Here is a 16,910-nt window from a genome sequence, read left to right as displayed (position 1 = left end):
TTTCCTTTGACATACATCTGTACAATAAATGTTTCTCCATCCCCTCGCTTTTAATCTGCAGGTGTGTTTATACCTAAAATGAGTCTCTTGGGATGCATGGGTGACTCAGTTGGTTAAGCATCTGCCTTCTGCTCGGGGTCCTGGAACTGAGCCCTATGTTGTGTTCTCTCCTCAGTGGGGAGACTGTTTCTCCCTTTCCCTCAGCCCCTCCCCCCGTTCATACTCATTCTCTCTAATAGACAAGTAAACTCTTTTTAAAAACTTAGAAAGGACGCCTGGGTGGCTCAGTGGGTTAAGCCTCTGCCTTCAGCTCAGGTCACGATCTCAGGGTCCTGGGATCGAGCCCCACATCAGGCTCTTGGCTCAGCAGGGAGCCTGCTTCCCCCTCTCTCTCTGCCTGCCTCTCTGCCTACTTGTGATCTCTGTCAGATAAATAAAAACTTTTAAAAAAATGTTTAAAAAAAACTTAAAATAAAATGATTCTCTTACAGGCAGCATATCAATGGGCCTTGTGTTTTTTATCCATTCTCACACCTGATGTCTTTTTGATTGGAGCATTTATTCCATTCACACTCAAAGCAATTATTAATAGATATGTATGTATTGCCATTTTATTATCTGTTTTGTTGCTGTTTCTGGAGATTTCCTCTGATCCTTTCCTATCTTTGTAACTTTTGGTCTTTCCACTCACTGAGTGAAAAATATTTAATATTTCTTGTAGGGCTGATTAGTGGTCATAAACTCCTTTAGTTTTGTTTGTCTGGGAAACTCTTTATCTCTCCTATTCTGAATGACAGCCTTGATGGATAGAGTATTCTTGCCTACAGATTCTTCCCATTCAGTACTTTGAATATACCATTCCACTCTATTCTCACTTGCCAAGTTTCTGTTGAGAAAACCCCAGCTAGCCGTATGGGCCTTCCCTTATAAGTTAAGGACTTCTTTGTCTTCTGCTTTTAATTTTTTTATGTTTCCCTTAGATCTCTTTCTATGGCCTTATCTTGTTCTTTCACTTGATAAATTCCTCTGTAATGGCATTTTGCCCAAGTCTCCTCCTTCTATTCTGTATTAGAAAAGTCACTTATGCTTCCTGCTCCTGAAAGTAACCACTTTATGAGGAAGAGGTCATGTGGTGTCCAGAATTCAGGAAGCGTATTTGGCATGTGCTGTGTGTACTCTGCTGTTCTCTGTTTTGTCTCCTCTATCCTTTGGGCCAGTCATCTGCAGAGGTTTTCCTTGCCTTGCCTTGCCTGGGCAGTGTTTGGGCTCTGACTTTAATGTGGAGAGTGCTAAGTGTGCTCTGATCTTCTTGTGAAATGAGACTTGATACTAACTTCCACTAGAACTGAGGCCTTGCAGAAATCTCTCATTGGGAGACATGTTCTGGGCAGAGGTTTGTGCTGATCTGATAGGGGGAGGGAGCTGCTGCACTGGTACTGAAACAAGCTTGACTGAGATGGGCAGAACTGCCAGAGCACAGGGGTGTGGGACTTGGTGTAAGCAAATTAGCCAGCCAGTATAGGTGGCTGTGTGTTTATGCTGAGTGGCCAGGGAGGGACATGGTGCCTGTCAGCTGCTTTGTTCACCAAGAGGTATCTTCATAAACACTGTCCCTCTTAGAAGCACTCCAAGAAGAGTGAATAGTCTCCCCTCCATGTGCCCCACACATTCTTCAGATCCCTGTCTCCTCACTGCATGCCTCTGGGTTGTTTGCCAGCATTCTCTCCAAGAGCAGAGCTCTACCCCAGCCAAGCCCACCGACCTTTAAAACTCCAGGCTTTAAGACTCACTGGTTGCAAGAACTCATGAAATTTAGCCCCTCTTGTTTTCCAACTCAACGGTTATGGGGAAACATTCTCCTTGTGCATTCCCCTGTGTGCCCCTCTCTCTCTAACCCTTCTCCATAACAAGGCAACCTCCTCTCCACAGCAGCCAAGATTCTTTTCTCCCCTAAATCATGTCTCCACATTTCCTACCTTCTTCAGTGTTGTTCTTCTCTCCTTTAGTTGTGTAGTTTGTTCTGTCAGTCTTTGGGTGGATTTCTGGGCTATTTAGGGTTATTTGATAGTTATCCAATAGTGTTAGTGGGATGTGACAAGCCTAGGGTCCTACTACTCTGCCCCCAAATATCACAATATTTTTTTTTTAAAAATTTTTTATTTTTTATAAACATATATTTTTTATATACATATATTTTTATCCCCAGGTCTGTGAATCACCAGGTTTACACACTTCACAGCACTCAGCAAATCACATACCCTCCCCAATGTCCATAATCCCACCCCCTTCTCCCCAACCCCCTCCCCCCGGCAACCCTCAGTTTGTTTTGTGAGATTAAGAGTCATTTATGGTTTGTCTCCCTCCCAATCCCATATCACAATATTTTTAAAATGTCTTTGAAATCAACTAATCCAGCCAATCACTAGCACCACAGCCTTTTTTTTTTTTTTAAGAGAAAGAATTCCCTGAATGATAAGTAACCTAACTAAAGAACAATGTTAAACAGTAACAGAGCCAAAATTGGAACGGTAGGTTCCTAGTCCCCATCATAGTCCTCCTTTTACTTTGTCATGGTATTCATTCCTTGCTACATCTTACTTGGATTAAAACACACAAAAAATCAGCTGATACATATAATTATACTGATTAAAGCTAAAAAATATACTTAGTATATAGCACATATTCGCACATATTTAGTACAAATTTGTAACTTCATATTTGGTAATTTCTGAAACTCTGAATTTAATCTTGCTATTCGAACAGTGAAATAAACTGCTTTCTATAATACACAACAAGGTAACTTCACAGTCATGAAAGCTCAAGCTTTGAACATTTATTCCTTCTTGTGAAATTCAGTTATTCCAATCTTTCTACACAAGTCCAATCACCATTATGAAGTAGTTTGTCCTCATTGAAAAGCTAACTGTAACATACTGGAATTAAGCATGACTTAGAAAAAAAAATAAAATAAACATTACTTACACCACAATAATGACTTGCTCTCTTCTTACATATTTAAGACCCATTTTCCTGAAATGTAGAGAGACTAATAACATAAATAAAGATCCTGCCCTCCTTCCTTTCCTCCTACAGCTGCTGTGATCCTAAAATAAAATTATTAACACATGTGGGGCACCTGAGTGGTGCAGTCAGTTGAGCATCAGACTCTTGCTTTCAGCTCAGGTCATGTGATTGAGCCCCACATCAGGCTCCATGCCCACCCCAGAGTCTGCTTAGGATTCTCTCCCCTCTCCCTCTGCCCCTCCTCCCTGCTCTTTCTCTCTAATAAACTAATAAAATCTTTCAAAAAACTGTTAATGTATGTGAAATGCTTCTAAATGTATCATGCACCATAGAAATATAATGCAAAAGATACCAAAAGGGATTAAACAATAGTAATAAAACTTGTAATAAGGTCTTACTAACAAACAAACATGAATTATTGACAGTTTTAAGTTCTTAAAGTTTTTATTGCAATTATTCAGATGCCTGATGGTATTGCAAAAGGCTTTATAATGCAAACTATAACTATATATTTCTTAGATTAAGACTGCATGGACTGCCTTGTAATCATCATGGAAAACTGTATCAAAATTCAACATATTCAAGATCATCTAGAAAAAAAAACCCTCTAAACTGAAATTCTCTTTTTCTAGCACCTAAATTACAGCACGTGAATAGCAATATTTGTGAGATCAAATGGGAGTCTTTGGAGCCAATAAAAGGAGATCCCATTGTTTATAATCTACAACTCATCAGTCAAAAAGGAACTGACCTGGTAAATTCTTGTAAATTTAGTCCTTAAAATTTTTTAATTTTATAATCTACTGGGCATTGAGCTTTTCCTGAGTACTAAGATATCTTTTCAGAATGTTTAAAGCAATGAAATCTTATCCAAAAGTACTACCTCCTCCCTAAAGCTTTATGTACATACTATTTTGGGATATATTTGCTTATTCATTCAATTAACATATTACTATTGAATGATTTAATATTTCTAGGTTTCACTTATGTCCACAACTCATTCCAAACCAAATGCAATTAAAGTTTAACAATCAATTTTAAGTCTTTTGTTATTTCTTACATTGGACAAAATTACCTGAACAGTACTGGGTTCTCATGATATTAAATACTGTAAGCATAAACTTTTAGTTTTTCTTTGAATATATTTATGAGGTGAATGAGTTAACTCTTAAGTTATTGTCAAAAACAATACCATATTTTTTATTTGGCATGACAATATAATTTTCATTTTGTCTCATTTTTCTTTAGATATATAAAGGACCAAACACTTCATTCTCCTTTTCCAACTTTGTGACAAATGCACATTATCGCTTCAAGGTCTGTGCTGGACGCCAATATCAGAATTCTGCTGGGACACAAGAGCTCTGGGGACCATATAGCCCCAGCGTTCTTTTCTCAACACATAAGCAACATCCAAGGCCTGGAAAAGGTGGTGGAGGAAAGGCAGGAAGCAGCACTGGTGAAGAGAAAGATGATAAGCCCAGGACAGAAATGAGTGATGATACATTTGTCCTAATCCTTGTGATAGGATTTGCACTAGTTGCTATTCTGTGTGCTGTTATAATTCAACATTTTCTAATCAACTAGTATAGTTTTATGCATTTTACCTTTTTAGGAATTTCTAAAACAAATTACATCAAATTTAGAAATTGCTAGATACATCTTAATTCTTACTTTAAATCTCATTTGGTAGATATCCTTGTGAAAGTTTATCTCACAGCAAAAGAACTGCCTTAACACTCAAGAAATTTATTGTGACAATAGAGGAGATTTTATAAGGAAATAGCTCTATTTCAAATTTGAAAATGTTAGCAACAAAAATACTTCCACTACAATGTAAAACTACCTAAAACCTCTCATGAAAGCTATTTTCTGCCTTAATTTTTCTAAGTAATATTTTGCAAATTTTTGAGAATTGTGGGAGGATAACATCATTTTGGAATTTTATTCAGAAGAAAGTGGGAAAAGTCAATTCTATATGTCAACTTACATTCATATGAAATAAAAACATATCTACCAACTGTACTGTAATTTTTTCAAAGTAGTATATTCAGCTGTTTAGCTTGTACCCTGATAATTCCTTTGATAGTGGGTAAATAGTAACTTATTGGCACTTTGTGAGTAGAAGCTGGAAAGTGGGGAGCCATTTTATACTATTCTAAACTCTAAAATGCACCCAGTGGTGGTTATTCCATAATCAAAATTATTAAAAATACATATAATGACTCATATTCGTACACAGTATATTAAAATGATTTCTTCTGGTGAAAGACAGAGTAGCACACAGGGGAGCTGGTGGGGAAAATGAATCCCCATAGCAATTGGCTTGGATAGTGAGGCCAAATTTTGTGGTTTGTTGCAACCAGCAGGGCTTGAAGCCTAGAGTGTTAAAGGTCAGTGGTCTTGGCTGGGATAGAGTCCAGAGGCAGTGTACTGCTCTGGAAAAAAAGGCAGGCAAACAACCTGTAGATACAGTGAGAAAACAGTGACCTGAAGAGTGCCTAGGGCACATAGTGTGGAGGTTATTCACTTATCTCAGAACCCATCCAAGAGAGTGTTCACAGAGAGACTTCTCTAGAAAAAAAAAAGGGACTGTCAGGCATAATTTTCCTGTATCTTTCCCCTTAGCATAAGCACAGGGTCACCTGTGGGAACCAGCACAGTACTGATACTTACTACCTAACTTGCTTATACAGAGCCCTGCTCCCCCTCTACAGTCCCATAGAATCCCCCCTCATGGTCATGCTTGCCTTGGTCCCAGCACAGTAGGCCCCATCCCCGAGAAGACCAGCCAAATCTCTCCTCATGCTGCATCTCCCAACATAGGAGTTTTGCAGAGCCAGGTAACCTCTCATTTCACAAACAGACCAGAGCACACCTAGTTAAAATGTGCCACATTCGGGCCAGAGCCCAAACACTTCCCATAACAGGCAAAGAGGGACTCTGCAGATGACTGGCCTGAAGGATAAAGCAACCAAGACAAAACAGCACAGCAAACACAGCACCCATGGGAGACACTAACAAAACTGCCAGGCCCAGGGGGACAGGGGACACTACACAGCAGGGCAATACAGGACCTCTTCATAAGGCTATTACCCTCCAAGAACAGGAGATACAGCTGACTTTCCTAACACAGAGAAAAGGGTACCAAAACCTAAACAAAATGAGAAGAGAAATTTATCCCAAATGAAAGAACAGGACAAGGCCATTGCCAGTGATCTAAATGAAGCAGATATAAGTAACATGTCTGATAGAGAATTTAAATTAGCAATCTTAAGGATACTCACTGGACTTGAGAAAAGAAAGGAAAACATGAGTAAGACCCTTACCAGAGAGATAAGAAATAACATGGCAGTGGTGTCTAGGTGGCGCAGTGGGTTGGGCATCTGCCTTCAGCTCAGGTCACGATGCCAGGGTCCTGGGATTGACTGCTGTGATGGGCTCCCTGCTCAGCAGGGAATCTGCTTCTCCCTCTCCCTCTGCCCCTCCCGCCCCACTCATACTCTCTCTCTCACTCTCACTCTAAAATAAATAAATAAAATCTTTTAAAAAAAGAAATAACATGGCAGAGATAAAGGGTTCAATAAACAAGATGAGAAACACACACTAGACGAACTGTAAGAGACTCTTAATCATAGGAAACACTGAGGGTTACTACTGGAGAGGAGGGAATAGGAAAATGGGGTAACTGGATGATGAACATTGAAGAGGGCATGTGATGCAATGAACACTAGATGTTACATAAAACTGATCAATAACTGCACTCTACCTCTGAAACTAATAATACATTCTATAAAATTAACTGAATTTAAATTATAAAAATAAAGAAGATGAGAAACACACTTGATGGAATGAATAGCAGGGTGCAAGAAACAGAGGAAGAAATTAGTAACCTAGGAGATAGAATAATGGAAAGTAATCAGCTGAACAAGAGAGAAAAAGCAATTACACAACATGAAAATAGACTGGGAACTCAGTGCTCCACGAAATATAACAACACTCATATTTCAGGAGTCCCTGAAGAAAGAGAAAGGGGTACAGAAAATTTATTTGAAGAAACAATAACTCAAAACTTCCCTCATCTGGGGAAAGTAACATACCCAGATCCAGGAGGCACAAAGACCTCCCATCATAATCAACAAAAGGAGATACACACCAAGACAAATTGTAAAGAATTAGCAAAATATACTGATAAAGAAAAAAAATTTAAAAGGGGAAGATAAAAGAAGACAGTGAGTTACAAAAGAAAATCCATAAGGTTAGCAAGGGATTTCTTAGCAGAAAATTTCCAATTCATAAAGAAGCGGCATGATATAGTCGAAGTGTTGAATGGGAAAAATCTGCAGTGAAGAATACTCTATACAGCAAGGCTATCATTCAGAACAGAGAGACAAAGAGTTTCTCAGACAAACAAAAACTTAAGACAGTCATGACTACTAATACAGCCCTGCAGGAAATATTAAAGGTGATTCTTTGAGTGTAAAGGAGAGAACAAAACTAACAGTATAAAGGTAGGAAACACAAAGGTAGTGAAAATGAATATTTCTTTAAAAAATCAGTCAAGGAACTCACAAAATAAAGGATAAAAAATATAACAACATATACCTAAAATGTGAGGAGGAGTAAAGAATGGGTTCAAACTTAAATGACCATCAACTTAACACAGAGTGCTATATACAGAAGATTATTTACAAACCTCATGGTAACCATGAAGCAAAAACCACAAATAAATACACAAAGAAATCCAGAGAAAGAAATCCAAATATATCACCAAAGAAAATCAGCAAACCATAAAAGACAAAAAGAGGGATCAGAGAAAATCTCCAGAAACAAAGATAAAACAAGTAATAAAATGGCAATAGATACATACTTTGAATGTGAATGGACTAAACATTCCAATCAAAAGACAGAGGGTGTCAGAATGAATTTAAAAACAAGGCCATCTATATGCTGCCTACAAAAGACTCATTTTAGATGTAAAGACACCTTTAGATTTAGAAACATTTATCATGCAAATGGATATCAAAAAAAGCTGGAGTAGCAAAGGTTGTCTGACAAAGATTTTTTTGTACTTGTGTTATTTTTATCCTACTTAGGTGTCAGGGTAATACTAGCCTCATAGAATGCTTTTGAGTGTGTTCCCTCTATTCTATTATTTGTAAAATTTTGATAAAGATTGTAATTATTTTTTGAAATGTCTGCTAGAATTCTCCAATGAAACCATGTAGTCTTGGGCTTTTTTGTGCTGGGAGATTTTTGAGTCCTAAGTCAGCTTTCATTCTTGTTATTGGTCAAAGATGATTTCCCATATCTTAGATTCAAGATTTATGACTGAATCTCAGTAACTTGTGCCTTTTTAGGAATTATCTGGGTTTTTTTTCTAAGTGATCTGATTTGTTAGTATATAAATGTTTATAGTAATCTCATCTTACTATGTATTTCTGTTATATCTGTTGTACTGTTTTCCCTTCCATTTCTCTTTTTGGTTTTTGAGTCATCTTTTTTCCTCCGTTAATGTAGTTAAAGCACTGTCAAATTTATTTTTTTGAAAAATTGGTCCTTACTTTCAATGTTATGTTATTGTTTACTCTGGTTTCTATTTTATTTATTTCTTTGTTATTTCCATCCCCTACTAATTTTTCAGCTACCTTTCTTCTTTTCCTAGTTCCCTATGGCATAATGTTGTTTTTATCTTAATACTAGCATTTAAATACTAGCATTTCTTAATACTAGCATTAAATTTATATAGTATAAATTTCACTCAAACATCTACTTTTGCTACATCCCATGGGATTTAGAATATTATGCTTGCTTTTTCTTTTGTTCTGAGACATATTTTTATTTGCCATGTGATTTATTTAGCCCACTGCTTGTGTAGGAGTCTGTTTTTAATATTTAATATGTTTAAATATTTAATATTTTTATTTAATTTTTAAATTAAATTTTTATTTAATTTTAATTTTAAAAATTTAAAATTTAATTTAAATTTATTTTAATTTTTAATTAAATTTAAATTAAATTTATTTAAATATTTAATATTTTTTAAAAGGGAAAGCTATCATGAAAATTAAAATGATAATGACTGGTCAAAAAAAAGACAGTTTGAGACAGTTTCTGTTACTTGAAGCTGAGGACAATCTAACCAATATAATTTCTACACATAGAGGAGGCAATCAGATATTTTAATTTGAATCAAAATGTATCTTTATGAGCTTATCTACAAAAATCTTCATCATGCTTCCAAAAGTTAAAAAATATATTATTATCTAGATATGAGTTAACAGTTTCTGGCAAAGCCTGACTTTCATTTGATGTTATAGTCATCTACTTTGAAGTGACAAAGGGGTCTAATTTTATTATAAACAAGTTGAATTGTGCCCTAGAGAACAAAATCGGGAATTCTGAGTAAAAGAATATGATTTTAACAGTTAAGTGATGAGTTGAGAAGCAACTGCAGAAATAAGAAGTTTGTGCAATCTCATTGGATGCTTGCTTTGTTAGTAATATTCTTCAATGCCAAGATTCAACCTAAATGTTAAATAATCACATATGATATTAAATTGCTGTGGTGAAGCTCCTTTCTCCTAATGTATTCATAATTTCTTTGAGGGATCATTAGATACTATCCCATTCATCTTTACTCCATCCTTATGATTATTCTTATTGTACAGATTGATAACCTGATCTTTGTGTGGTCAATGGTAGTATCTGGTCTAAAACTATTCTTTGGCAAGGAAGAAAAATAAGCAAGCAAGGTTGTCTATTGCAGAGTGAAAGCAATGATTCTAGCTGCCTAGAGTGGAACTAGAATCAACACCGTAAAAGTACCAGGAGTCAGTTTCAATTCGCAATAGGAAAGTTTTCCTAACAAGTAAAGCTCGAAAAATGGAATTGGCTGCTCCAAGGTTCTTGAATTTAACTTCTCATCATTACAAATTTGAGAGCTACTTCTGTCAGGAATGCAACAGAAAGGGGGCGCCTGGGTGGCTCAGTCATTAAGCATCTGCCTTTGGCTCAGGTCATGAACCCAGGGTTCTGGGATCCAGCCCTGCATCCATCAGGCTCCCTGCTTGGCGGGAAGCCTGCTTCTACCTCTCCCATTTCCCCATTTGCATTCCTTCTCTCACTGTATCTCTCTCTGTCAAGTAAATAAATAAAACATTTTTTAAAAAAGAAAGTTAATGATTATACACGATTCTACTCTCAAATACTATAACTGAGAGGCATGACACTAGTATTCTAGTGAATACTAGATGTACAAAAAAATGGGTAAAATTTATTAAATAGCTAGACATTCCAGAAAATAAATTCCTGTCTCCTTAATAATCATGACTACAGGCCCAAGAGGGTAATCTGGGCACCAGTTCTTCTACATATTATTTATCCATTAAGCTAGCAATCCCATGAAAGGACCAGAGATGACCCTCCTACTTTCCTGGAAAAATGAGGAGATAGAAAGTTTTAGCACACCCCTTCTAAGTACTGCTGACTGATGAAATAAGTGTAAGGCAATTATTTTTGAGAGTCTGAAATCAATACTGATTTATTTTACCATTGAAATCCCATTACACTCATCTCTCTGGACTGCTCACTGACTTTCTCCCCCTCTCTGGCTTGTCTGTCTATCTTCTCAATGTTTAGTATGTACCCACTTTTTGCATTTGGTGGCTGCATCACTGTTTAGCTGGACAGCAGCTAAAATCAACCCTGGGTGCCTGACTCCCAAAACAGTATCTACGCATTAGACCAATATTTCCTTGTCTATTTCATTCTGGGGACCTGTTTTGGTGAGGTAGGTTTTTTGGGCTCATATTTACTCACTCACCAATCTGGGAATAACTCTTCTCATTCATGTTCTTTACCTACCCTACCCCATTTTTTTTTTTTGCTCTATTTGTTTATATTCTACATCCAATCATGTACTTTTCTAATCAAAAGCTATTATAAGGCAGTGAGGGAAATCTTAACATCATGACAAAGAACTCATTACATTATCCATTACAGCATTTAACACACTGTGTTTCATTAGTATTCTTTGTTTTTCTCCATTAAACTGTGAACTTCAGGGAAAGAATTGTGGCTTTATCTTCATATCCTAACCACCACATTCAGTGTTTGGCATAGAGTAAGTTTTCAATGTATAACTCAAATGAACAAAATTACCAAAATTCTCACTATCAATATGTTCAAAGTGAGTATATAATAATCTGGACAATATAATTTTACATTTGATCAAGTCAGTTGACCAACATAATATGCCTAGAAAAACCACAATGCCTTTTTTTAAAAAAGAAGGATAAAGCATTGCTCAGTTCTGTTTCACACACTTGCTTAGATATTTTAGTTTGTTTGATCACATTATAAGAGTGAGTTTGTTAAAAATTGGCTAAGTCACACTGAGTTATTTTACTATGAAAAACACAAAGGTTAAGGATTACATAACCACTTACGGTTATAAAATACACTTACTTAATTAAGTGTGTAAAATTCAAACTTCTAAATAATCTCAAACTTTGAAAACAAGAGTGTTTATCGGGCACTGTCTGGAGATAAAGTAGGAGTATCAGCAGACTTGAGTGAAGGCTGGAAATGAAAAGGATTGAAAATAATAATGTAGATACAATAAGTAACATAAAGTTATTTTATGCCTTTTTATTTTCATATTTTGTGAGTTTTTAAATAATAGCATTGCATTTTATTGTTACATAAGGAATGTGTGTTTATATGAAAAATTTAAATGTACCACTAAAAAACATAAAAATCACCTGTAGAACTATCAAATAAAAATATACAATTAGGGGTGCCCAGGTGGCTCAGTCAGTTGAGCATCTGCCTTCAGCACAGGTCATGATCTCAAGGTTCTGGGATGGAGCCCTGCATCAGGCTCCCTGCTCAGTGGAGTCTGCTTCTCCCTCTCCATTTGCTCCTCCCCCTGACTTATACTCTTTCTCTGTCTCAAATAAGCAAATAAAAATCTTTTAAAATAAAATAAAAAATAAAAATAATTATAATTAGCAATTTGGTGATGGCTTTCTAGTTTCCTTTTATAGAATAATATGAATAATTATAAAAGTAATGGTATAACTAATTTAATTTAATAGCTGCATTGAGGTGAAGAGCTAAGATGGTGGCATAGTAGGAGGACCCTAGGCTCATCTCATGCCTCAAACATGACTTGATAACTATCCAGTCATTCTAAATACCCCAGAAATCAAGCTGAAGACTGAAAGAATAAATTCCACAATTAAAGGGGGGTGGGAAAGCCACACTGAAGAAGGCAGGAAGTATAGAGATGTGGTTTGGAACTGAAATGGATCACAGGTAATGTGGAGGGGAGGGAGCCATGGTTATGGAGAAAGGCAAGAGAGAGGAACAAATGGGAATGCATAAGGAGAACACTTCCCCAAAGTCATTGACTGGGAAAATGAGAGGGGCTGATTTTCCTGAGTTCTTACAACCAGCATGGCTTAAAGCCTGGAATTTTAAAGGTCAGTGTTCTTGGCTGAGGTAAAACCCTAAAGGTGCTACTAGGTCATAAATCAGGCCTCAACAAGTATAAAAAGACTGAATGGGATTTATTCCCAGGCTGCAAGCATAGTTTAATATTCACAAATCAATCAACATGATATACCACATCAGTGAAAGAAAGGATAAGAAACATATGAACCCCTCAATGGATGCAAAAAGAACATTTCACAAAGTACAACAACCATGTAATGATAAAAACCCTCAACAAAGTAAGTTTAGACAAAACAGACCTCAACATAATAAAGGCCATATATGAAAGACCCACAGCTAATATCATCCTTCATGCAGAAAAAACTGAGAGCTTTTCCTCTACAGTCAGGAACAAGACGGAGATGTCCACTCTCACCACTATTCTTTAACATAACACAGCAATCAGACAACATAAAGAAGTAAAAGGCACCTAAATGGGCAAGGGAGAAGTCACTTTCACTATTTGTAGAAGACATACTACTCTCTATAAAAACCAGAAAGACTCTACCAAAAAACTGCTAGAACTGATACAAGAATTCAGCAATGTCACAGGAAACAAAATCTATGTTATACAGAAATCTATTGCATTTCTATGATAATTAAGGGGTCCATCCATTAAGAAGAATGAACAATTATAAAAATTTATGCCCCCAACTTGGAAGCACCTAAATATATGCATCAATAAATAATAAACATAAAGAGGGGCACCTCAATCATTAATCATCTGCTTTCAGCTCAGGTCATGATCCCAGGGTCCTGGAATGTAGCCCACCATCAGGCTCCCTGCTCAGCAGGGGGCCTACTTCTCCCTCTCCCACTCCCCCTGCTTATGTTTTCTCTCTTGCTGTGCCTCTCCCTCTCAAGTAAATAAAAATCTTTAAAAAATAATGAATAATAATAAATATACAGAAACTCATTGATATTAATACAATAATAGTAGAGGACTTTAACACCCCACTCAATGGACAGATCATCTAAGCAGAAAATCAACAAGGAAACAATGGCTTTAAATGACACAGTGGACCAAATGGATTTAACAGATATATTCAGAACATTCCATCCTAAAACAGCAGAATACCCATTCTTTTCAAGTATGCATGGAACATTCTCCAGAATAGATCACATAACAGCCACACAAAAAAAGCCTCAACAAATTCAAGAAGACTGAAGTTGTACCATACACCTTCTCTACTACAACACTATGAAACTAGAAGTCAATCACAAGAAAAAAAATCCAGAAAGACCACAAATACATGGAGATTAAACAACATGCTACTAAAGAATGAATGACTCAAACAGAACTAAAAGAACAAATTTTTTAAAACATGGAAATCAATGCAAAAATAAAAGAAAATGGTCCAAACACAATGGTCCAAAACTTTTGGGATACAGTAAAAACAGTCATAAGGAAGTATACAGCATTACAGACCTACCTCAAGAAGCAAGAAAAATCTCAAATACACAACCTAAGGAGGCTAGAAAAAGAGCAACAAAGGTATCCTAAAACCAGCTGAAGGAAGGAAATAATAAAGATTAGAGCAGAAATAAACAACATAGAAACTAAAAGAACAATTTGATCTGTTGATCAAAGAAAACAAGCAGCTGGTTCTCTGAAGAAAAAAATCAATAAAATACATAAGCCTCTAGACAGATGTAACAAGAAAAAAAAGAAAGATTCAAGTAAATCACAAATTAAAGAGAAGAAATAATACCACAGAAACACAATCATAAGAGATTATTATGAAAAACTATATGCCAACAAATTGGACAACCTGGAAAAAATGGATAAACTCCTAGAAACATAAACTACCAAAACTGAAACAGGAAGAAACAGAAAATTTGAACAGACCAACAATCAGCAAAGAAATTGAATCAGTAATCAAAAAAAAAAAAAAAAAACCCAACAAACAAAAAGATGGCTTCACAGGCAAATTCTACCACACATTTCAAGAAGCCATAATACCTATTCTTCTCAAACTATTCCAAAAAATGCAAAAGGAACAAAAACTGCCAAATTCATTCCATGAGGCCAGCATCATCATGATACCAAAACCAAATAAAGACACGACTAAAAAAATGTACAGGCCAATATTCCTGATGAACATGGATGCAAAAATTCTCAACAAAATACTAGCAAGATGAATTCAACAGTACATTAAAAAGATCATTCACCACAATCAAATAAGACTTATTCGTGGATTGTAGGTAGATTCAATATTTGCAAATCAATCAACATGATATATCACATCACTAAAAGAAAGGAGAAGAACCATATGATCATATGATCATCAACAGATAGGAAAAAAGCATTTGACAAAGTACAACATCCATTCTTGATACAAACCCTCAACAAAGTAGGTTTAGAGGGAACTTACTTCAGTATAATAAAGGCCATATATGAAAAACCCACAGCTAGTATCATCCTCAATGGGGAAAAACTGAGAGCCTTTCACTAAGGTCAGGAACCAGATAAGGATATCCACTCTCACCACTTTTATTCAACAAAGTACTGGAAGTCCTAGTCACAGCTATCAGACAATAAGAAATAAAAGGCATCTAAATCAGTAAGAAAGAAGAAAACTTGCACTATTTGCAGATGACATGATACTATATATAGGAAACCTGGAAGACTCTACCAAAAACCTGCTAGAACTGATACACAAATTCAGTAAATTTGCAGAATATGAAATCAATGTACAGAAATCTATTGCATTTCTATACACCAATAATGAAGCTGCAGAACAAGAAATTAAGAAAACAATCCCATGTACAACTGCACCCAAAATAACAAGATACCTAGGAATAAACATAACCAAAGAGATGAAAGAGGTAAAACATTGATAAAAGAAATTGATGACAATAAAAAGAATGCTCATGAACTGGAAGAACCATTATTGTTAAAATGTCCATACTACCCAAAGCAATCTACAGATCTAATGCAATCCCTATCAAAATAACAAGAGAATTTTTCACAGAGCTAGAGCAAATCATCCTAATATTTGTATGTAACCACAAAAGACCCCGAAGAGCCAAAGCAATCTTGACATGGGGTGGGGCGACAAAGCTGGATGTATCAAGCTCCCAGATTTCAAACTATACTACAAAGCTTATAGTATTCAAAACAGTATGACACTGGCACAAAAACAGATACATGGATCAATGAAGTAAAATAGAGAACCCAAGAAAAGACCCACTTATGGTCAAAATTCAATGACAAAAGAGGCAAGAATTTACAGTAGGGAAAAGACCATCTCTTTTCAATAAATGGTGTTGAGAAAACCAGACAACAACAGGCAAAAGAATGAAAGTAGACCACTTTTTACACCATATACAAATATAAACAAAATAGATTAAAGAACTTGAAACCATAAACTCCTAAAATAAAATACAGGCAGTAAACTCTTGGACATTAGTCTTGGCATTATTTTTCTGGATCTATCTCTTCAGGCAAAGTGAAAAAAAAAAGCAAAAATAAACAACTGGTACTAGATCAAACTAAAAAGTTTTGGCATGGCAAAAGAAGCCATCAATAGAACAAAGGCAATCTGCTAAATGGGAAAAGATACCTGCCAATGACATATCTGATAATGGGTTGATATACAAAATCTATAAAGAATTCATACAAACCAAGACTCCTGGGTGGTGCAGTTGGTTAAGTGTCTAATTCTTGGTTTCAGCTCAACTCATGATCTCAAGGTCATGAGATTGAGCCCTGCATCAGGCTCTGCACTCAGTGGGGAGTCTGCTTGAGATATTTTCTTTCCCTTTCTCTCTGAAATAAATAAATCTTTAAAAGGTAAGAATTCATACAACTCAGTGGCAAAAAACAATCATATTAAAAAAATATATACCAAGGGGGAAACAGTTTCCTCAAAAAATTAAACATAGAAATATCATATGAGCCACCAATTCCACTTCTGGGTATTTATCCAAAGAAAACAAAAACACTAATTCAAAAAGATGTATGTGTCTCTATGTTTATTGAAGCATTATTTATGGTAGCCATGATATGGAAGCAATCTAATGTTCATCAATAGATAAATAGACAAAGAAGATGTAGTGTATATATACACAACAGACTATTATTCAGCCATAAATAAGAGTGAAGTCTTGCCATTTGTGACAACATGGACAGACCTAAAGAGTATTATGCTAAGTAAACTAAGACAGAGAAAGACAATTACCATATAATTTCACTTACATAGAGTATTATGCTAAGTAAACTAAAACAGAGAAAGACAATTACCATATAATTTCACTTACATATATTATTTTTTTTAAAGATTTTATTTATTTATTTGACAGAGAGAAATCACAAGTACACTGAGAGGCAGGCAGAGAGAGAGAGAGAGGAGGAAGCAGGCTCCCCGCTGAGCAGAGAGCCCGAT

General features: G+C 35.8%; 1 protein-coding gene across 3 annotated transcripts in view; it reads left to right on the top strand.

Annotated features, from left to right (window-relative positions):
• LOC131821618 (fibronectin type III domain containing protein 3C1-like) overlaps positions 1-5,038 on the top strand; it is a 52,649-nt gene extending 47,611 nt beyond the window's left edge. For all 3 annotated transcript variants that reach the window (XM_059157841.1, XM_059157842.1, XM_059157840.1), the window contains 2 exons: positions 3,657-3,778; positions 4,273-5,038. In XM_059157841.1, coding sequence (XP_059013824.1) covers positions 3,657-3,778; positions 4,273-4,611 — 461 coding nt within the window. In that variant the 3' untranslated portion in view covers positions 4,612-5,038. The remainder of the gene's footprint in view (positions 1-3,656; positions 3,779-4,272) is intronic.
• Positions 5,039-16,910: the final 11,872 nt, after the last annotated feature.

Source organism: Mustela lutreola, chromosome X, assembly GCF_030435805.1.
Source record: "Mustela lutreola isolate mMusLut2 chromosome X, mMusLut2.pri, whole genome shotgun sequence".
In the NCBI taxonomy this organism is placed as follows: Eukaryota; Metazoa; Chordata; class Mammalia; order Carnivora; family Mustelidae; genus Mustela; species Mustela lutreola.
The sequence above is the reverse complement of the archived record's forward strand: the minus strand, read 5'-3'. Positions and strand labels throughout refer to the sequence as shown.